Source organism: Cavia porcellus, unplaced genomic scaffold, assembly GCF_034190915.1.
Source record: "Cavia porcellus strain 051 isolate PalLab524CR breed Dunkin Hartley unplaced genomic scaffold, mCavPor4.1 scaffold_25, whole genome shotgun sequence".
NCBI classification, from domain to species: domain Eukaryota; kingdom Metazoa; phylum Chordata; class Mammalia; order Rodentia; family Caviidae; genus Cavia; species Cavia porcellus.
Window position 1 is genome coordinate 7,304,406 of NW_026947508.1, and position 21,960 is coordinate 7,326,365.

General features: G+C 52.9%; 1 protein-coding gene across 2 annotated transcripts in view; it reads left to right on the plus strand.

Annotated features, from left to right (window-relative positions):
* Positions 1 to 21,960, plus strand: part of Tnfrsf8 (TNF receptor superfamily member 8) — a 49,020-nt gene that overhangs the window by 17,727 nt on the left and 9,333 nt on the right. The window contains exons 1-9 of one of the 2 annotated variants that reach the window (XM_063235529.1): positions 3,338 to 3,465; positions 3,783 to 3,902; positions 12,107 to 12,256; positions 14,532 to 14,622; positions 15,139 to 15,308; positions 17,592 to 17,682; positions 18,021 to 18,133; positions 18,904 to 19,005; positions 19,119 to 19,172. In XM_063235529.1, coding sequence (XP_063091599.1) covers positions 3,441 to 3,465; positions 3,783 to 3,902; positions 12,107 to 12,256; positions 14,532 to 14,622; positions 15,139 to 15,308; positions 17,592 to 17,682; positions 18,021 to 18,133; positions 18,904 to 19,005; positions 19,119 to 19,172 — 916 coding nt within the window. In that variant the 5' untranslated portion in view covers positions 3,338 to 3,440. Of the gene's footprint in view, positions 1 to 3,337; positions 3,466 to 3,782; positions 3,903 to 12,106; positions 12,257 to 14,531; positions 14,623 to 15,138; positions 15,309 to 17,591; positions 17,683 to 18,020; positions 18,134 to 18,903; positions 19,006 to 19,118; positions 19,173 to 21,960 lie in introns of those variants that run through there. The other variant, XM_023565793.2, reaches the window with a different exon arrangement.

Genomic DNA, 21,960 nt, shown 5'->3' on the forward strand with positions numbered 1-21,960 from the left:
CTGTCCATCCATCCATCCCTCCATCCATCCACCCATACATCTGTCCATCCATCCATCCATCCATCCATCCATGCATCCATCCATCCACCCACCCATGCATCTGTCCATCCATCCATCCATCCATCCATCCATCCACCCACCCACCCACACATCTGTATACTCAGCCATCCATTCACTCTTCCACTGACCCTCTTGTCTATCCACTCACCCATCCATCCAATCATTCGTGCATCCATTCACCCATTCATCTGTCCATCCATTTGCTCATCCACCATTCACTCATCCATCCATTCACTGATCATTTCCTGTCAACCAGGTCTGATTCAGGCGGGCAGATGTCACCTTGCCCTCACTAGTTCAGTCTTAGCATCACGCCAGCTCATGAGAGAAGGGTGTCATAGTTTTAATTCCTGGAAGTAGATGGTTATGGGCTGAACTGGTGGCAAGGGGTGCTGAGCACAACAGATGAGGGAACAGGAGGCAGGCAGAGGGGCTGGTGGCCCAGAGGCTGGAGGGGCAGCACTCTGTTCACTGATTTGGCTGTGACCCTGATGCTGAGCCAGAGATAAGAGGTGGTGATGGGAATGTGAGGACAGGTGTGAGGACAGCTGGGGAGTCAGGAGGGGCTGACTGGGGACTGCACAGGAGTGTGTGCTGAGCAGATGGGGCAGGGATTGGGAATAAGTTCTAAGGTCACCTCCTCCGCCAATCCGGAGCCTCAGCCACATGCTTTCTGATCAGAAGACACTGAGAAGAGAGGTGGGAGAAGAACGGAAAAGAAAGGGGTGAACCCCACAATCCTGCTCCCTCTGCTCCAGCTCTCATGGCCTGGCTATTCATTGTACAAGTCATGCTTGACCTCAGGCCCTTTGCACAGGCTGATCCTCTGCTCTCACCTCAGTGCTCTGCATGGCTGTCACCTTCTGTCCTTCTGGTCTCTGTGAGCTCTCCCTCCAGGCCCCTGCCTTCCTTATGCTTCATGCTTCACCGTCCTCAGAGTTTTCAGCAGCATGGAAACCAATTTGCTAGTTTCCTTATTACTAACTGGATTCTCTCCCAGGCCAGAGCAGAAGATCTGGGAGAGCGGAGACTCTCCCTTCTTTGATCCCTAAATCAGGAGCTGGGACAGAGGTGATAGTCAGCAAATATAAACTCTCAAAAAATAATCCCATAGCCAAGTTCACCACTCTGAGTCCAGCGGGGCAGCTTCTGCAGCCCGACGTGCCCGATGCTTACCTCAGAGTAGCCTCTGGTGCTGGGACCTCTAATTCTTTTATTTTTTGAGACAGGGTCTCCCTGTGTAGTTCAGGCCAGCCTTGAACTCATTTTGAGTCCAGGTTGGCCCTGACCTCATGGCAATCCTCTTGCCTCAGCTTCCCAAGTGCTGGAATTACAGGTGTGTGCCACCATGCTCAACTCTGACAGATTTTGAAGGAACCCAGAAGGCATCTGCGTGGGGTCAGATGATCAGGAATGTACTTTGAAGAGATAGTATTCAGTCTGAGAGAGAGAGACAGAGACAGAGACAGAGAGACAGAGAGTTCTGCTGAAGACCTAGGTTTCTATTCAGAGAGCCAAAGAAACCCTTTGAAAGTTTTAGGCAAGGAGTGATTGGGTCATATTTATCACTCAGAAAGACTTCTAGTGTCCTAGGCATGGTGCTGCACAGCTATAATCCCAGTGATTTGGGAGGCAAAAGCCAGAGGATTGCAAGTGTGAGGCCAGCCTGGGCAAATTACTATTGAAATAAAAATACAAAGGCTGCCTCAAAATAAAAGAGTTGAGTTGGGGAAGTAGCTCAGTGCAAAGACCCTACGTTGGATCTCCAGAATCAATCGATCAATCAATTCAATTCAATTTTTAAAAGTAAAAAGGATCATAGCTTAGTGTTTCCTGAGTTTCATCCCCAGGACTGGAGTGTGGCGTGGTGTGGGGACACAACTTGTGATCTATAGAAGTTTCCTGGGTGGGGGGAAGGACACCCATCAAGCTTGTAGTTTAGAGAAAGGTCTTTGTGTCTTGTTCTAGAGCAGGGGATATTACACTGGGTGCCCATGGATGCCCAGGTAGATTTCAGAAGCCCAAGAACCTGAACTTTTTTTTTTTTTTTACCTTAATTGTCCTGTAGCTAAAATGCCCTTAAAGCAGCCACATTGACACACTCAGTAGGCTGAAGCAGGAGGATCAACAGTTTGAGACCAGCCTGGGATATCTAGTAAGTTCAAGACCAGCTTAACTGCATAGTGAGACCCTACCAAAAAACCCCAAAAAAACCCTAAAAATTGCCTTATGAATTCTTTGCCTTATGAGTTCAGGCAGCAAAACACAGCAGTAATTACTTTGTCATCAGTAGAAATCACAGACTTTCTCACATTACAGTTGTAGCAGATAACAGAGAATATTGTTTAGGTTTAACAGAACTTTGAAATCATGGGAGTAATATCCTGCTACTCAGTGAGGTTACAAAGAATCATATATATTACTTTTCCTCTTTTCTTTTCTCTTCTTTTCTTTCTTTCAGTACCAGGAATCAAACTCACAACTTTGTGCTTGCCACCGAGCTGTATCCCCGGCCACTATTTCTTATTTTGTTTAATTCTTTATTAGTCATACTCCAATACTGTTCGCTTCCTTTTTAATTTTATGTTTTTAGTCCATACATTTATGATTCTGCTGTCCAGGGCTTCCCTAGAATAACCAAAAATATAGGGCAACTCTAGATTAATTGTTAGTTGTAACTAAGAAGCCTCACTTTATTTTGAGCCCAAGCAAGATGTAAGAAAGAAAATGCGCTCAATTTAGGGGCCCCCTAACTTCAGGGGTTTGAACGATGATCTCAAAAATCCATTTCTCAGGCTGAGGATTTAGCTCAGCAGCACAAGCGCCTGCCTGGCAAATGTGAGGTCATATAGTTCAACCCATGGTACCAAAAAAAAAAAAAAAAAAAAAAAATCCATTTCTCTAAAACTCTGTAAGCTGCTGCCCTCTGAAATTGCCTCCTTCTTGGGTAGGTCCAGCTCACACCCACCCCCAACTCATGCTGCAGTGGCCACGACATGGGGTCTCTCAAAGCAGCAGTTCTGCAGTAAGCCAAAGTCTAACCATGCTTGAGAAAACCGATGTGGGGTCTATTGGCTGGCACATGTGAGTCCTATGCCCATGCTGAACCAATCACAGAGGTGAAGAAGATGGAGTGCTATGATTGGCTTATTTGGGTCATATGCCCATATTGAACCAATCATAGTGGTGAGGAAGATAGAGTACTCTGATTGGCTCATGTAGGTCATGTGGTTAGGCTGTCTGCGACAACTCTTCTCCCATTCCATACAATAGGAGGCGGGGATTGCTGGGTGATTTGCATCCCTCTCAGCCTAAATTGTACCCCAAGATCTTTCTCCTCTGGGGAGCCACAGGACCCGTGCCAAGAATGCTCACCACCAATGCTCGGACAGTGCTGGTGTCAGGGTTTGTGAGGCACTTTACACATATTTGTCTTCACAGTCTTTAATCCTTTCTGTTCCCTTGGGAGATAGGTTGTATTAGAGTGAATGAGAACACGGTGGTTACCCAGGGCTATGCAGTTGGTAGCCCTGGAGCCCACGCCCTACTTTTTGCTACACTTGTGCTGCTTCCCGCTCGCCAGATTTATAACCTGAGTTGGAGTGACATGTTGCGGGGTGGGGCGATTGTGGATGGAGCTCGGAGAGCCTTCAGTGGGATGGAAGAGGGGCGAAGACTTCTCCAAAGTGGCCTGGCCTGGAACTTCTCCGCTTCTTTTTCAGGGTCGTTGCCAGCACAGCCCTGTCCTCAGGGGCCTTCCGACTGCAGGAAGAAGCAGTGTGATCCCGAGCACTACGTAGACGAGAGCGGCTACTGCCTGGCCTGTGTGAGCTGCTTCGGAGGTCAGGACCCTGTTCTCACTCCAGCACTGCCTGGAGCACTCCAGCACGTGCTCCAGGGGCACGAAGGGCCTCAAAGGAGAATCTGGGAGGCGGGGAGGGTGTACGAGGTGGGGAACTTTGGGATTTGGTGCTTGAACTCTGAATTGGCCCCCTGGCATTTTGATTTACTGGATTTGTGAATCGATGTCAGCAGTGATCTGTATCTATATCTTTTTTTTTTTTTTATCGGTACCAGGGATCGAACTCAGGACCATGTGCTTGCAAAGCAGGTGCTTATGCCGCTGAGCTAAATCCCCAGCCCTATATCTGTATCTGTATCTGTTTCTGTATCTATTTTTTTAATGTGTGTGTATGTGTGTCTTTTTGAGACAAGGTTTCAGTATGAAGTTCAGGCTGGCCTTGAACTCACTTTGTAGCCCAGACTGGTCTTGAACTTTTAGCCATCCTTTTGCCTCAGCCTCCATAGTCCTGAGATTGTACCATACCTAGCAACAGTGATCTACATCCATACTTTTCAGAGAGACTTGGCACACTCCCCTCCCCTGAAAGGGAAGACTCACATTTACAGAGTTTAATGCTCACCAAAGCCTTAGGGAGGATGCTTTTCCCTTTCCTGCTTTTCGGTAAAGGATTTGAGGATCAGTGAAGTAAAAGGCCTTTCCAGCGTTGCAAAACTTGAGTAGATGTTACAGTTTGAGTCTGAGCTGATGGCCAGGCACCAAGATGGTATCCCTTCCTAAGACCTTGGTGCTTTCAAGAAAACTCAGTAAACACTATCGTGGTGATTTCTTCCTATGGTCTGGTGTTCAGTGTGTGTGTGTGTGTGTGTGTGTGTGTGTGTGTGTGTGTGTGACACCTGTAGACAGGTGGGAAAATCTGTTGGGATCTTTTTTTGGGGTGGGGGTACCGGGGATTGAACTCAAAACCATGCGCTTGCAAGGCAGGCACTTATGCTGCCGAGCTAAATCCCTGGCCCAATCTGTTGAGATCTTATGACTAATAATCCCATTTCAAAAACTGTATTCAGTATTTATTTATTTACTTATTTATATTTTTAGAGTCAGGGTCTCACTATGTAGTTCAGGCTGGCCTTGAACTCACAGTGATTCTCCTGCATCAGATTCCCAAGTGCTGGGATTACAGGCATACACCACCATGGCCAGCTTCAATATATTTTTTAAATATGCATTGTTTGTTGCATATAAAGTGCTCTGTATATCTACTAGATCAATCTTGTGAATTGTGTTATTTAAATAATATATATTCTTACTTATCTTTGTAATCTTTAGTTGTTGATTCTCGTGCTTGCAAAGCAGGTGCTTATGCCACTGAGCTAAATCCTTGGCCCATCTTCATCATGTTTTTCCCTTCATATATGTCAAAGCTACGTTACCAGATACATAAATGTTCATGAATATCACGTCTCATTGGTGGACGGAGCTTTTTATCTTCGTGAAGCATACCTCTGTGTTCCCGATAGTGTCTTTCCCCTTAATCTCAATATTGCTTATATTAACAGTGCCATTCTCCTTCGTATATACACTAGCATTTCTGCTATACCTTTCAATATTTGAAAGTAATGACTATATTTTATTAGATGAAAATTAGATATGTTAATCATGAGACGTTTATGTGATGGAGGGTAAGGAAGAAAGCCAACGCTACCCTACCTGCCCAGCATCAGTGAGGGACTGATGGACACTTCTGTACCTCTTACAGGGAGAGGACAGGTAGGACAGTGGCCAAACAGATTGGAGATTCGGAAAAAGAATATCTTTTAAGAGGAGAGCAGCATATTGTTTATCTGGAAGAGCAAACTAAGGTGAATCTAAAGGAATGTGGGATCTTAGATTAGGCTTTTTTTTTTTATCTTTTGAAACAGTGCCTCCCTATGCAGTTGAGGCTGGTTTTGAGCTCACTTTGTAGCTAAAGCTGGTCTCAAACTTGCAGTGATCCTCCTGCCTCCTGAGTGCTGGGATTGCAGGTGTGCTCCATCATGCCCAGCTTACTGCCCTGTTGCCGTGGGCACAGTGACCACCTCTGGCCACCTGTCTCACCTGTCCTCAAAGTCATCTGAGGAAACTGAGGGCCCAGATCAGGTGGAGATGGTGTCTTTCCCGCCAGAGGACAGGGGTCTACTTTCCCTTCTGTCAAGTGTTAGTCAGAACTCTTGCTGCCTGGACAGGAGCATCCTCCACCTCTGTGGCCTCTGTCCCTTCTCGAACTTCAGGAAGCTGGCATGGGCAGGTGGCCGCAGGTGCCTCAGCCCACCAAGTGCAGCTATGCCTGGCTGCTCACTCTGGGGCCTCCCTGGAGTTTGGGCCAGCCTGGGGTGGGTCTTAGCATTCCTGCCTGCATCTTATTGGCTGCGATGATCACATGACCCCAGGTCAACCCCCAGGGAACACTGGGAAATGTAGTCTGAAATACAGTCTTTGAGTACTGTGAATTGGTGAAAGCAATTGTGTGTGTGTGTGTGTGTGTGTGTGTGTGTGTGTGTGTGTTATTCAGGATCTAATCCAAGGACACTTTACCACTGAGCTAATCCTAGTCTTTGTTATTTTTGAGAGAGTCTTACTAAGTTGTCCAGTTGAGATTCAAACTACCATCCTTCTGCCTCAGCCTTCCTTAGTGCTGGGATTACAGGTGTGTGCCATCTGGCTTTTTTCTACCCCCAAAACCCAAGCCTTGCATGCTGAGCAGGTGCTTTACTGTTGACTTCACTCCCACCTTTAGTGCTGTGTCCCTAGAGCTGCAGTCCCCTGTGCCTCGCCCAGAATCTCAGTGACTCCATGTCTCCAGACCTGTTCCCCGTTCTCCTCTCTCTGCTTTTGCTTATCTGCTTTCACTGAGTTCAGGACTCCTGTGCTTTGGCACTGCTTTTCCTCTGATGCTCTTGATTTCTGGCTGTGTGTTTGTTCTGGTTTGTGTCTGGTTGTCCCCCAAAGCTTCATGCGGTCATAGATGAGGATTTTGCCGAGGATGCTGGATCTACTGTGTGTGATGCTGAGATTAATTCATGATGCATGCTAGGTTCAGGGGTTGCTAAGATTAAGGGTGTGAGTGCTCCCCACCCTAAGTAGCCTGCATAAGATAAAAGTAGTGTTGGGGGTGGGGATAAGAGCCGCAGAAAGAGCTGTGGTCATTCCTTGTTGGTTTTGCTGTTTTCTGCTTCCCATAAACTGCTTCTCCTCTGTGATGCCCCTCGGCCAACCCACCCTGCCTTGGAGCCGGTTGATTGTGGCCTGAAACCTCTGTAAGCTGTGAACTAAATAAATCTTTTCTCGCTTGTATTTGGTCTCAGTGAGGAGAAAGATATAAGAGTGTGCATCCCAGCTGATGATGCAGGCACCTTAAACCTCTGAAGGGGAATGGGGTGAGCAGGGAGCTCCTGGTGGTCCCCTGTCCATCCCCCAGCCCCTGCCCAAGTGCCCCAGAGACTGGAGCCCAGGAGCCTCCCCATCTATCTCTATCTATCTCCAGTCAGGTCCCATCTGCTTTCCCTCTGTGTGGAGACTCTGTCGCCTGTTTCTCTGATGAGTTGATCCAACCTGCGATGTGTTCTTAATTGAGATCAAATACCAACATCTTAAAAGCATTTCAACATTTCTTATGTTATTATTTTGTGTTGATGGCACTGGAGATGGGACAGAGCCTTGAACTTGGCAGCTAAACACTGCACTACTAAGCTACGCCCCAGCCCCATTTTATTTTGTGTATGTTTTGTTTTTTTTTTTGAGACAGAGTCTCATATGTGGTTCAGGCTGGCCTGGAACTCACTGTGTAGCCCAGGAGCTCACAGCCATCCTGCTTTGTCAGCCACCCAAGTGCCAGGATTCCAGGCTTGCCCCACCATGCCCGGCTCCATTTGAACCGTTTTAAAGGGTAGAATGCAGTGGTTTGTAGCATAGTGTGTGACACTGCCACTGCCTGATTCCAGAACATTCCCATTTTCCCCTAAGGAAACTCTTTACCTCCCTCTTCCCTCTCCTCTGGCCCCAAGATGCCCCAGTTTCTTTTCATCTCTATGGACTCACCGTCCTTTGGACATTTCATATAAATGGGATCATGGATCAGTGGCCTTTGGTGCTTGGCTTCTGTTGCCAAGCCAGAGCCAGCTACAGGCCTTGTCATGGCCGAGCACTGTGCCACTCTATGTCTGGATCCAGCTTGACCTGACTGCAGCCATCCCTAGTTATCATCACCACAGTTGCTCTGGTGTAACCCTGACCAGGTCCCCACTTAGTGCCCCAGCACTGCACAGATTTGCAAAACCACGGAGTGGTGTGTGGGGCTCTACCTGACCCTGCTGTGCTGACTCCAGGAATGCACCTGACCCCAATTTCCCTCCATTCTGTGAGGCCAGTTTCCCATCACCACCATCAAACTAACAGGAGGAAAAGTTATTTTGCATTGTGGCTTCAGAGGTTTTGCCCATGGTCCCAAAGCCCCTTGGTCCTATGGCTCCGGGTGTGTTTCTGTGCAGTACATCGTGGTGGCAGCTTGCATCACGGAAGCTAGGAAGCAAACAGGAAGGGGTGGGGCTCCTGTGACCTCACTTCCTTTCTGTGTACCTCACTTCTCAGCTCATATTGGATCCCATAAGAAGGAGGATGCAGTCTGTCTCTCTGCTTTCTGCCTGTCTGCTTTCCTGATTCTGTGAGACCTCCAAGCACTCTAGTTAGTCTGACTGTCAGTCCTGCTCAGCTTAAGCAAAAGGGGAGTCTGATCACCTCTTGTTAGTCAAAACAGCCCTCAAGGGAAGGAGGCTGGCATGTTTAACCTCTAATACCTGCTAGACGGATGTGTGAGTGAGTGGCATGTACAGCATGAGCAACAGGCTACTCTGTCTGTGCACCAAGCCTGGAAAATCACTGGCTGTGTTGGCTCCTTGGTGAACAGCATGCGGCATAGTGGAGGCCTCACAGCCTCCTTTGCTAAGTCACACCTAAGTCCCCACCAGGGGTGTGGCCACTTGGGCATCTGAGTGATCTCCGTTTGAGAGGCACCCACTTTTTGTCTGTTGTGCCATCATTCCAGTGTGCACAACACACACCGAAGAAGTCAGAGATGGGACTTAACTCATTAAAACCCACAGTTTTCATGGAGTAAAAAATGAAAATAAACCACATCCTGTATCTCAAAGGGGGGAAAAAAAGCATCCTATTCTTCCTGAGAATTCCATCTTGGCACTCTTGTCAGCCAACACCTCTAGCTTCTGACTCATCTGCTTCCAGGCAATTTAACTGGTTCCAGCTGGCCATGATTTGCACTCAGCATAGAGGGCCTCCCCTGGAACCTTCTGCTTCACAGCTACACCCCCCATCCTGGTCAGATGGCATCATCTAACGCCCACCCGAGATGACTGTCAGCAGTTCCTTCTCAGTCCCATATTTTGACTGAGGAAAGGTTGGACTGTCAGCTCTGATGAATGAGTTGCTGTGGCCTTTCCCAATGGTGGTCCTGCCTAGAAACAACCCAGCTGAGTGGTTCTCAAAGACACTGAAGGGGGTGGGGCAAACAGTATGTCAAAAGTTATCAGATGACAACCGTTTCATAGGTCTGATAGGCTCAGACTAGGCCAGACCTTCTTCAGCTGGGCCACCTGGAGCCCATAGTACTATCATCGGGGCAGCTAGGATTCTTGCCTCTCACCCCTCCTGCCAGGCCTAGACTTGCGGCCTGGGAGGCCATCTCCTGTGTTAGCCAGTTCTCATGCCACTTCTGGGATGAGGCCTCCTCTTCATGTTAGAAGCGACTGTCTCTTTTGCACCAAGCCAGTCATTCCCCCTGTCAGTTAACCCTACACTTCCAATTTTGACTGTTCCCTGAGAGGAAGAGGAGGCCTGCATCAGCCTGAGACAGATAACTGCAATCCTGGAGTTCTGAAGATTCTCCTTCCAGAGGTATGAGCCAAGACTCACCTCCAGGCCTCATCACCCACCATGCTCCAGCCACACCTCAGCTGCCTAAAGCAGTTCAGGACCCTGATGGACTTTTCTCACCTTGGAACACACCTCTCCTTCTGGCAAAAACACCCAGTGGGGACTGCTGACCAGTACAAGAGCTCGGTGCCCCCAACAGTGCAGGCGTCACTTTGCACTCTGTGGTGCCTGAACTATACACCCTTTTTTGGACTGCTGCCTCCAGGTGCCACCTGGTTTGTGTGTTTAGATTTACACTGTGCCTTCCTCTGCTTTTGAGTTGCTCCCATAAGTCCCTTCAACTGGGAGGATCCTGAGACAAAAGACCAGCTTGCTTGGATTCAGTTGCTGCAAGGGGTTAAGAACTCTCCCACTCATTTCAGGGACGCTCTAACAATGGATTTGGCCAAGCCACCAGCACCTTTTCTCTGAGACAGCATGTTTCTCTGTCCCTTCCAGCTCTGTCATGGACCCCTAAGCAAATAATGTAAACTGTCAAACTGGTAAATTGCACCTCTCCTGCCTGTGAAGCCAGTTCAGAATCTCTGAGCCGCCAGTGCCACCATGCTTACGTTTGCTCAGTCTTCTGCCTCTGCAGCCTGCTGGAGCACCTGCCTGGACCTAAAGGATGCCCCCTTCTGCCCTCGAGTGGCTCCTGCAGGCAGACCCTCTTCACAACTGATCTGGGCTCAACCTCCCAGAGGTTCAAAAACTCGTTTCCTCTTTGAAAAAGCTCCTCTGATTCATGACACTCAAGCTGCCTGCTGGAAAGGTGTTGGGAGCCATTGAAGCTGGAAATTGACCACAAGTGCAGTGCCAGGGCAGGGCTGTCCCAAGAACAAAGAGCACCCGGAGCAAGCCACATGAAGAAGTTGCTTTGTCCTGGAGAAACACCAAGCTTGTAGATAATCCAAGCAATGGGTTGCTAGGCAAAGGGGTGCCATGGGACTTTGTGTTGCTAAGTGTATAAATAAATACCCCTGCAGTGAGGGGGCAGTTCTTTTCCTCCCATCTGGACAGTAAGGGCTCCACCTGACCCCAGCTTAGATAATTTCTCATCCTCTTGCAGTCCTTCACCCCAAGAACTTTAAGAGCTGCATGGATCATGGCAGAGAGACACAAAAGCTCTGCTGCAATATCTGGTTATAAGAAAAAACTAGTTATAAGAAAAAAACCTACAGAGTTTTTAGAGCTGCTGGCTCCGATAGAATCTGGATCCCTGAGTTCACAAAACCAATGCTGCTTGCTCAGACCGTCAGCGCCTGGGAGCACTGACCTGTGCAAATGCTCGGATCCGGTCTCTAGCGCTGCTTCTCAGCTTTGTCTTCCCGCTCTGGTAGCGACTGTCCTGATGGAGAAAGCTGATGAGCCCACGGCAGGCCGAGACCTAACTGCCCAGGTGCCACGTGCTGCACTGGCTGACCAGACTTAAAAGATAAACCTCGTGCCAGATGCTGAGTCCACCCTGTTTACGGATGGAAGTAACTCTGTTAGGAATGGAGTTTGATAGGCTAGATATGCTCCTCAGACAAAGCTATTTTGGCCGAAGCTTTCCTGCTTCTGCTTCTGTTTGGAAAGCTGTGACTGGTGCAAAATATTCAATCCAGAAGCCTAAGCCCTCTTTGGGGATCCAACTGACTGAAACACCAACCCCAGCCAGGAATACTTTACCTGGTACTCTGTAGGATCAGGGCCAGACCTGCCCCCACCATTTCTTCTGCAAGTTCAACCCACAGCATTGGCACCTGTGCCCCTGCAGCCAGCTCGGGCTTCACGTCTGTGTCACTGGCCCTGACCTCAAGCAATCCTCCCTCATGGAAGGATGCACAGATAGACTTAATAAAATCTTACAGGGGTTATAAGTATCTCATAATACTCACCTGCATCTACTCAGGCTGGCTTGAGACATTTCAGTGAAAGCGTATAGGGTCCTGCCGTGAAATATCCTTCCTAAATATGCCCTGCCCGTGACCATTGGTAGTGACCAGTGTGTGGGGGAGGGGAGGCATCTTCTGCTACAGTTTCTGAGCTTTTGCCCAATTTCACACCCTTTGCCTGCCGGTTACGACTCATCTTTGACTCCCCTTTCTGACCAGGGATGTGGTCTGGGCAGCTGAAGCCACCGCCCTCCTGCTTCGGGTCTGGAGCGGCCTGAACAGGGAGCTAACGTGCCACCCACCAAGCCCAGCGCCAAGCTCTCAGCTCCGGACTGGGCCTGTCAGAGGTCCCGGGAGCCCTCACCTGTGCCCTGCCCCTCTGTGACCTTCCTGTGTCCCTCAGACCTCGTGGAGAAGGTGCCGTGCTCCTGGAACTCCTCCCGCGTGTGCGAGTGCCGGCCCGGCATGTTCTGCAAGACCTCGGCCGCCTACTCCTGTGCCCGATGCCAGCCGCACTCCCCCTGCTCCGAGGGCAAGGTCATCACGGCCCTGGGTGAGTGTGTCCACAGCCTCAGGGCGCTGCCCCAGGAGCCTCCTGCAGGGTGGGGGCTGCCTTCCCTGCCTGGGAGTCAGGCATCAGGGTTAGAGGGTCCAGAGCGGGCGCCAGGCTGGAGGCTGAGACCTGGCGCTGTGGTCTGACTCGCTGGTCACCTCGGGCGACTTCCTCACCTCTCTCTGCACAGACAGTCGGGGCCCCAGAAGAGGCTGTGGATGGTGCTGGGGGACCCTTGCACAGGGCGGCCTAGGGAGATGGGGTGGGGACACCAGGCCAGAACGGTGCCACTGCCCCACAGGGTGCAGGGAGAGGAGTGAGGTGGGGTCAGAGGAGCCCCCCAGTCCCCTGGGGGAGAGGCCCAGAGGGAGTCCCCACCCCTCCCCCACACCCCTCCCTCTGGCTGCACATCGGGACCTTGGTCTCTGGGCCCCTCCCGTCCTCACCCACAGCCAGCCTGGGCCCCAGGGCCTCAGACTTCAGCCCCATCGCTGTCCCCGCATCCTACCCCAGCCACATGCGCCACTCATCCTTTCTGCGGTGTGTGAACGCACGCACATGCACCCTGAAGAGGGCACAGTCCATCCTGGAGGACCCTCCTCTCGTCCCTTCCGCTCCCTGTCCTCCCCGTCCTCCTCCCCTTCCCCCTCCACCGAGCCCTCTCTCAGGCCCCCGGCTGCGCTACCTGTGCGCTCAGCCTGGCCTCCTGTGTGTTTCCAATCGCCCAGGATTTTAGCTGCTCTTGGCGGGTGCAGGAAAAGGATTAGGGGGGGCCTCAGACTGTGTCACCCCGCGACCGCCCCTCCCCGCCGGCCCCGGGGGTTTCAGCGCTGTGATGCACACCCCCTCCTCACCCGGTCCCTCCCACAGCAGGGTCCACTTGGTCCAGCCTGGGCCAGCTGCCACCTTCCTGTTAGTGCGGCTGCCTGGACGTTGTGCCAGTCTGTGCCACACGGTGGCACCAGAGGCCTCGCTGCCAGGTGCAGCACCCTGGACTCCAAAGACCTAGTCTACCGGGAGGGATGTAAGCCATCTCATTAGCTATTTTCATGATTACCTGATAACAGCATTTTAGATACACATTCCACTTGTCTTTATCGGCCTTTTATTTAGGCCTTTTTTGAGTCACAGTCCTGCTGTATATTCCAGGATGGCCTTGAGCTCTCAGCAGTCCTGCCTCAGCCTCCCCAGTGCTGGGCTACAGGCGTGCACCACCACACCCAGCCTTTACACCCTTTGAAATGTTGCTCTGTGGCTTTAAGCTGGCATCCGTGGTTCTCATCGCATTTCTTTTGGAAAGTGCCACTTGCCAGGTTCTCGAGCTTGGCTGGGGCACCCCAGGTGGCCCGGCCCTGCCCACCTGGCTCTCCTGGGATTGCAGCTCCAGCTGGAGATAAAGGGAGAAGTCACTTCTGCTCCTTGGAGCTAAGCCACCTGCTTAGAGCTAAGTCTCTTCTGCTTCTTGGAGCTAAGTTACCTGCTTGGAGCTGCCACTGACCGGCTCCCAGAACGTCACATGTCCAGAGGGCTGGCTGTGTTACTCCATTTCTGCAAATCAGGGAACTGGGGCCCAGAGATGGTAGACAAGTGGCCTGAGCATGCAGAGCAAGGCCTAGCCAGTCCGGGGTTCAACACCACGCCCAGCGCTGGTCACTCAGGATGCAAAGGTGTGGAAGGCAGCACGGTCCCATGCCCACCCTGCTGGAAGTGACACTTTCTAAGTGAGGGGACAGGAGGTCAGACAGGACAGAGCCCTCTATCGAGCAGGTCACACAGTGCAAAGGCCATGTTCTCCGCACGCAGCCGCTGACCCAGGAGCTGGTGTGGTGATTTCTCCCAGGGATGGCAGCCTGGCCAGCTGCGGCTGGACACGGTGTCGGAGGTGGAAAGCAGGCGTGGGCTTGGCGGGGGTCTTGCGTGCCGTCCCTCTGCTCCTGCCTGGTCTCCTTGGGCCTCTTTGGGTTGTGAGTCACAAAACCTCCGGTTTCAGGACACACGTGTGGGAAGGTGTGGGGACTGCTCCTAGTGGCTTCGGGTCGGGGTGGACCCAGGGGCTTATCTTCTCCCCCTGCAGTGCTGTTCATCCAGGGGATGCCCTGTGACTCTGGGACAGTCCTGGCGCTGGTGCCGCCCATCCCGAGGGACCTGGGTGGAGGGTTAGTCTGCCTGGCTCCCTGGTGACTCCTGCAGACCCTTGGCCTATACTGATGAAGTCTGTTCTGAGAGACACCGGGCTCCTTGGGGTCCTTCTGAAGAGAGGACTGTCCCCCTGCAGGCACAGCTGAGAGGGACACAGTGTGTGACTGGCCTTCCCCAGGGACCAGCCTTGACTGCGCCAGCCCAGAGGCCTGCAGGACCCCCACCAGGTGAGGTTGGGGGGAGGCTGTCCAAGTTCCCAAGGTTCCCCGGGTGCAGCCAGGCATGGGGACCCCAGGGGGCCTCTTTGTCACACCCACAAGTCCACTGCCCTTGCACAGTGCCCAATCCTGCCCCCTGCACAGGGACACCCAGAAACCTGAGAACCCAGTAGGTCTTCCTCCTGGAAGGAGCCTGAGGTGGGGGGTCTGAAGGTCCCTTCTCTCCCTGTCTTATTTTTGCTTTGTTTTGGTGGAAATGATTTATAAATCCAGAGCCATCACATTCAGCTCCATCCCCAGCTCTTAAGAAAAAAGTGTTTGTTTAATTTTGAGACAAGATCTCACAAAGTGGCTAAATTGCCAAGACTGTGCTTGAGCTTGCCGTCCTCCTGCCTCAGCCTCCAGAGTGCTGGGATGACGGACATGAGCCACCATGGCTGGCTCCCTTCTCCGTGGACGCTGTTATCCCTGACCTCCCTGCTGTATAAGGAGAATCACCACACTCATATCTGGCTTCTTCCTTAGGGGTGCCACCCGCCAGGCCAAGCCAACTGAAGTGTCCCCAGCCACTGCCGATGCCAGGACCCCGCCCCGGGGAGGGGACACTCCGCCCAGGCTGGAAGATGCTCCCCAGCTGCGACCCACAGCAGTTCCCGGGTCTCCCTTCTCTGTGGCAGAGTTGGGCCTGCATCCAGGTGACTTCCCGTGGGGCCTGGTGGTGCCCACGTTGACAGCAGTGTTGGGTGGGGGCCGTCAGCACCCTGGGTATTGGGCTCGTGGCTTGGTTTTTTTTTTATTTAGACAGTGAGTGCTTCTGGGTTTGTGCCTCAGTCCTGCAGCTGCACTGCAGGCTCAGGAACAGCATGCTTTTCCAGCAGTGCTGCCGACTGCAGACAGCGCGTTGGCCTCGCGGGCCACAGAGCCTCCTCTGCCCCACACCGTGTTCTGCACCGAAAGCCTCCTTCTTATAAATATTGATTGATTGATTGATTTAGGTTTTTTGAGACAGAGCGTCACTGTGTAGCTCAGGCTGCTGCTGAACTCACTATGCAACCCAGGTTGGCCTCAATCCTCCTGCCTCAGCCTCCTGATTGCTGAGATCACAGGCGTGTGTTGCCAAACCTATCATCGTGTGTCCTCTTTTAGAAAGCTATCTGAAGATATGGCATAGCTAAACAAGGCGGCAAGAAACAAAGAGGAGGAAGCCATGGGTCTAAAAAACTAGCCTCTGCGGGGCTGGGGATTTAGCTCAGCGGCATAAGCGCCTGCCTTGCAAGCCGGCAGTCATGAGTTCGATCCCCGGTACCAATGGAAAAAAAAAAAAAACAAACAACTAGTCTCTGCCCCAGGAGATCAAGGCAGAAAAATCCTGGAGCATGGCTGTGCCCCTGGAGAGTTGAGCCAGTCAAGGCGGGGAGATGGAGGGCTCTCAGAGGTGTGTCTGAACACAGCAGAAATCAGCAGAGTCTCATGGTTAGTACGTTTGAACAACCTGCAGATATGGCAAAGACATATTATTCTTTTCTCAAAAAAAAAGGCAATTAAAAACTCCAGGGAAAACAGAAAGGTAAAAGAAAAAAAACTTTTTTTGTTTTGAGCATAAACCCAGGAAGCACCAAGCTACATTTCCAGCCCTTTTATTAAACATTTGAGAAAAGACCTCACTACAGTGTCCTGGCCGGCCTTGAACTTGTGACCCTTTTACCTCGGCCTCCTGAGTAACTGGGGTTTCAGCTGTGCACCCCCATGCCGGCCAGTAACAAGAAATGTGCCATTCAGATCAAAGGTGAAAATTCGCCTGATTTTAAGCAATGCTGGATAGATGCACAGAAAGGGAATCTGTTTCACCTTAATGCTAAGACCATTTTTTTAAAGGGCCTGGGGATTGACTGTTGGATCCAAGAAGAAATATTTCCTTCTGGTAATTGATAGCTCTTTCTTTTTTCTTTTTTCATGACTAGACACTAAGAGTAGCAAGTTTGTTTTTTTTCGTTTTCTTCCCCTACGGAGCCTCCTCGCTCGGGGTTAGCCAGGGCTGCCCATTTACCTCAGGGAAGCCACAGATGAGGGGGGACAGCTCCAGAAAGGGGATGAGAGGCACCCAGGAAGCGGGTATCCACCTTCTGCACTGAGAGGAGGGGTGGGGGCTCCGATACCAGGGATCCTAGGACCTGGGCTCCTTCAGTTACCCCAGATGAACTGGGGAAGGCAAGCGGCTTTCAGTGTATTAACTGGGGTGAGATCGCACCAAGCCCCCCCCCAAAGTAGACAAATCAAATACTAATTTGAAGCTGGGTGCACATTTGGTGGGAGGCTGAGGCAGGAGGATCCCCTCAAATTTAAGGCCAGCCCACACTATATACAGCAAGGTGTATCTTGCTATATATATATATATATATATATATACTGCCTCAGAGCAAAAGAAACTTGAGGCTACATTTACACACTACTTATTTTCTTTCATTTTTATTTTTATTTTTTATTTTTTGTCTTTTTGAGACAGGGTCTCCCTGTGTAGTTCAGGCTGCCCCTGAGCTCACTCTAGCCTGGGCTGGTCTTGACTTTCCATGATCCTCCTGCTTCCGCCTCCTGAGTGCTGGGATTGCAGGTGTGCGCCACCACACTTGGCTAAACACTGGATTTTGGGTTTCTCTTAAATAAAGTCAGAAAACCAGCTGGGCATGGGGTTGCAGGCCTGTTACCCCTGCATTTGGGAGACTGAGGCAAGAAGATTGCAAGTTCAGGCCCAGCCTGAGCAACTCAGGCAGACTGGCTCAAAATAAAGAATAAAATGGGCTGAGGATGTAGCCGGTGCACGGGAGATCGGGAGATTGTGCTGTTGCAGCAGGAGCAGGACTCAGGTTGCAGACTCCCTGCCCCCCCAGCTGCGTCCCTGCAAGTCACCTGTCCCTGCCTGTGGTCTCCTGGGGAGCCCAGGCTCCTCAGCACTGATTCTAGGGTATCGCCACTCCCTGCAGGTGTTGTCGGTGGGGACACCACCTTGGAGCCACCTGCCCTGGAAACCCACCCTGGTTACAGCCCACCAGCCAACAGCAAGGCTCCTGCCAGGTGACTCCGCCCCTCCCTCCCACTGTGGGGGAGAGTGGGGACTGGGGGGGCAGGAGGGCGGGGTGTGTGTGTGTGTGTGTTTGTGTGTGTGTGTGTGTGTGTGTGTAGCAGGCTGGGGCCACAAGGGCAGCCTGCTGGCTGTGTCATGCTGGGCAATGTGCTTCTGACTTGGTGTGGTGTCCTGTGGTGAGGCCTAGGGTCCGGCCCCTGCCCGGGCACTGCCCAGCAGCTCTAGGGCAGAGGTTCTGGGGCCCCGGCTTGGCCGGGACCCTCTCTGGGGCCACGGTCCCCTTCTCTGTCACCCTCATCACCCCCGCCTTGTGCTTCTCTCCCTGCAGCACACGCCCCACCCAGAGCCCCCTGATGGGCTCCCCCACCAGCCTCGGGCCCCCTGTCTCCACCAGCACCCGGGGCTCCCTGCCCTCCACAGGGAGGCCCATTCTGGATCCAGGTAAGCCTTGCTCAGGATGGGTGGGGGGTGCTGCCTGTGGGTGCGGCTGGGGTGGGGGTGGGGAAGCAAGGTCGATCCCAGGTCCCCGGCTTCTCCATGAACACGATGTCTTTGTGGCTTGCTAGTGACTATCTTCAGTTTTTGTGAGCAGAATTTTTTTTTTTTAACATGCTTTCATTCCCGTGGGCCGTAACTGCTGCTAAGGAAAAATGTGTTTGTTGTTTTTGCGGCACTGGGGATTGAACCCAGGACCTTTGCATTGATGCTGCTTGATTTCTTTGAGCCTTAGTGTTTTCAAATGTGAGGTGGCAACGGCGTGGACCACGAAGGTTAGAAGCCGGTGGCGTGTAACCGGCGTTTTATCTGCTTGGACAATTGTGTTAGACGCTAATGAAATGGTACTGACCGGCAGTTCTAATGCTCAACACTAGGTGGCGGTAGTTCCCAGGCCACGCTGTCGGTCCCCCGCTGGCCTAAACTTTGTTGTTTTGACCCTGACTTCTCTCTGCACTCCAGTTTCTCAGCCTCTGAAATTAAAATAGTTTGTGCTTCTTGCAGCTCTAAGTAGTTGGCCAGTTTCTTGCAGCCAGGTGGGGAGGACAGGCAGGGGAGGGCCAGCAGGTGAGGCCCAGGTCAGGCGACCAGGTACTGTCCTGCAGGAGCAGGGGGAGGAGGAAGCAGGCTGCCGCTGAGGCTGTCCTGTGTGGTTGCGGCCAGGGCTCCTGGCCTGGGCCGTGGGGCAGAGCACTCAGGATGCCCCTGTGTTCCAGGACCCGTGCTCTTCTGGGTGATCATGGTGCTGGCGGTGGTGCTAGGCTCCGGCTCCTTCGTCCTGTGCTACCGGAGGGCCTGCAGGGCGCGAATTCGCCAGAGTGAGTGGCTGTGTCCTCGGGCCCTGGGGGTGAAGGTGGCTGCTCTGTGCCCCGGGTCGGTACCCCCTTGCCCGCTCTCTGGGTAGCACCCAGCCCTCCTGGTGTCATTGCAGAGCTGCACCTGTGCTACCCGACCCAGACCATCCGGCCCGGGCTGGAGCCTGCCGGTAAGTGCTGGGTGTCCCCAGGGCTGCGGGCGGGACACATGCCTGGCTGCTCTGGAGCCCAGCGCCTGGGGGTCCACGCTGGCGCCCCCTCTGGCCTCCCAAAGGCCCTCTGTAAGAGCGTAGGGCAGGGGCCCTGTGTGGCAGGGAGCTGCACGGAAGGTCCCACCTCTACCTGTCCTGGCCTTTGCTCTGGCACCATGGTCCCCAGGGGCATCCTGAGAGCCTCCCCTCCACGCCTCACCCCTGCCACCACACCTATTTGTCTCTCCCTTTCTCCCGCCCTCCTTTCCTCCCTTCCCTTCCGTTTCCCCTGTCGGGCAGAGCAGCTGAGGGGTTTAGGAGAGCAGGGTGAGCCGACAGGCCGGGATCCCGGCTGTGCCCCTCAGGAGCCACTGCCTCTGGGTCATGGTTCCTCCCTGGAAGGAGGTCACCCGGGGATGAAACCCCACGTGGCCTGCAGCGCTCGGGTGTAGAGCACCAGCCCGGAGTCGCCCTCGGGATGTGAGCTGTTGTTCATTGTTGGACCACAGGAGCCCTCCGGGCCTTGTCGCTGACCCCTGCCCAGCTTCCAGGCTGCCTCATGCCCAGTGCTGCCACCCACCCAGGTACCCAGGCAGGGGGGAGTCTCTGGCTTTCACCCAGCTGAGGAGAAAGCTTCCCCATCCAGGCAGGGCAGGGTCTGCCTCAGCGTTGCTTGGGCACCTACTGTGTGCTCTGCCCGGGAGGTGGACAGCCTGAGCCATGCCTTCCGGTGTACAGGAAGCCGCCTTGGGGTCTGCCAACCCCGCCGGGGCAGGCTCTTCACTAGAAGGGAGGAGACAAGGCTCAGCGGGTGGACAGCAGCCAGGCCCCACGGCTGGCCGGAAGCTTCGCCGCCAGCCCAGGCACTGTCCTCAGGGAGGCTGGCCCAGCTGCACCCCCTTGGCCCTCGCCGCCCCAGCTCCTTGTCCCCATCAGAGCCCTCCCTCCCCTCGAGCCCGGGAGAGCCTGGCAGGGGCCGACTGTTGACTTAGGCTCGAAACCCCAGTCTGCTGAGGGGTGTTTTGAGGTTGACGAATTTCACAAGCCAGCCCTGTGTTCCCTGGGTGAGGAGGGGCCGTGTTTTGATGGTTTCAAGCCTGTTTCCATGAGCTGGCAGGCCCCGTGCCTCACTGAAACCGACATTTGCTTTCTTGACATTTTTCTAGTATTATACTTTCCATTGCCGTCAGTTTATTTTATTTTTTTTTTTTCTTTTCACCTTCGTGAGAACAGTTTTGTTACCAAAAGACAAAAAGGCATAAAAACACCTTCCTTTAAGCACTCAGAGCGTCAAAGTGCAGAACCCATCCTTTCCGGGATGGACACTCTGTCCAGGTCATTTCCAGCTCTCAGCTTCCAGGGATGCCCCGGGGCTCGGGCCACAGGGCTGAGCCCAGAGGAGAGTCAGGCAGGGGAGCAAACGTGCTGGGCCGAGTGTCCCGAGCTTTCAGACTGGCAGCTTGGAAGGATGGGCACAGCCAGGACTCCTGTGAGGACTGGTCCCCCTGCACGGGGCGTGTGAGTCAGGGGTCTGGGATCTGCGTGGGTAGGTGCGGTCACATGCTCAGCGTCATCTGCAGCTGTGACTTTGCCTCCCGTGTCCTTGGCGGCCACCCTTTGCGAAGCACACACTTGATCTTACTGTATTCTTGCAGAGGCCAAGAGCCACTTACACTTCCAGCCGCGCTCACAGCCCAGCAGCCTCAGTCAGGGAGGATGCAGAGGCTGTCGGAGGCCCCTTTTTGCTCTTAGCAAACAAGAATTTGCTATAATTATCACTGAAATGTTTGCAAAAAGGTTTCTCACTCTCAGTGGTGTTGACGCATGGGAAAGGATCGTCCTTGGCCGCGAGGGCCTTGCGGGGCACTGTGGCATGGCCAGCAGCTGGACATGAGCAGCTGGACCCCAGCAGGACCTCTGCCCAGCTGTGATGATGGAGGGCATCTCAGGCACTGACCCAGGCGCCGGTGGGGAGAGAGCTAGTCCTGGCTGAGGAGCACTGGTCTGAAACTCTTGCAGGTTAACGTGCGCTTGAGTCATTGCCTCAACTGATACTTGAGGGAGATGGCCCTTGAGAAATTCTCAAGTGATTTCAGACTCACAGAAAGTCACAGGCACAGCAAAAGAGCTGGCTTTCTCCTGCACCATTCTGAGAGGAGCCTTCAGATCGGGTACCTTATTACACCCGAATACCTGGGTGTGTGTCTCACACCATCAAGGGCGTGTTTTTTTTTTTTTTTTTTTTTTTTAATCGGTACCAGGGATCGAACTCACGACCACCTGCTTGCAAGGCAGGTGCTTATGCTGCTGAGCTAAATCCCCAGCCCTTAGTGTTTTTACTGTGCCATTTTCCAAGCATCAGAATCAAGGCACTTGTGGTGACTCACTGCCACCAAGCAGTTCCCAGGCCCGGGCGGGGTCCTCATTTATCCCCCAGGAGAACTCAAGCCAGGGGCGAAGGCTGCCCTGGTCACCTGGTCCTTCCCATCTGGGTCCATTCCCATCCTGCCCTTCTTTCTCGCCTGGGATACTGGGGAGCAGCCTGGTGACTTGGTGGGTGGCAGGGTGAGTCTGTGGCTGGAAGACCCCAGAAATGGTGTGGGGCTTCTGGGGGCATCTTGCCAGGCTTCTGGGACCCCTTTCCTGGTGCGTGGGCCAGGCTCCTCTGTGACCTCCCTTCTTCCCCCGGGTGACCACTGGCTTTGGAGGGAGCCTGTGGCCTGTGGCCATGCAGCTGCCTGCTGTGTGTTAGCCTTCGTTTCCTGCA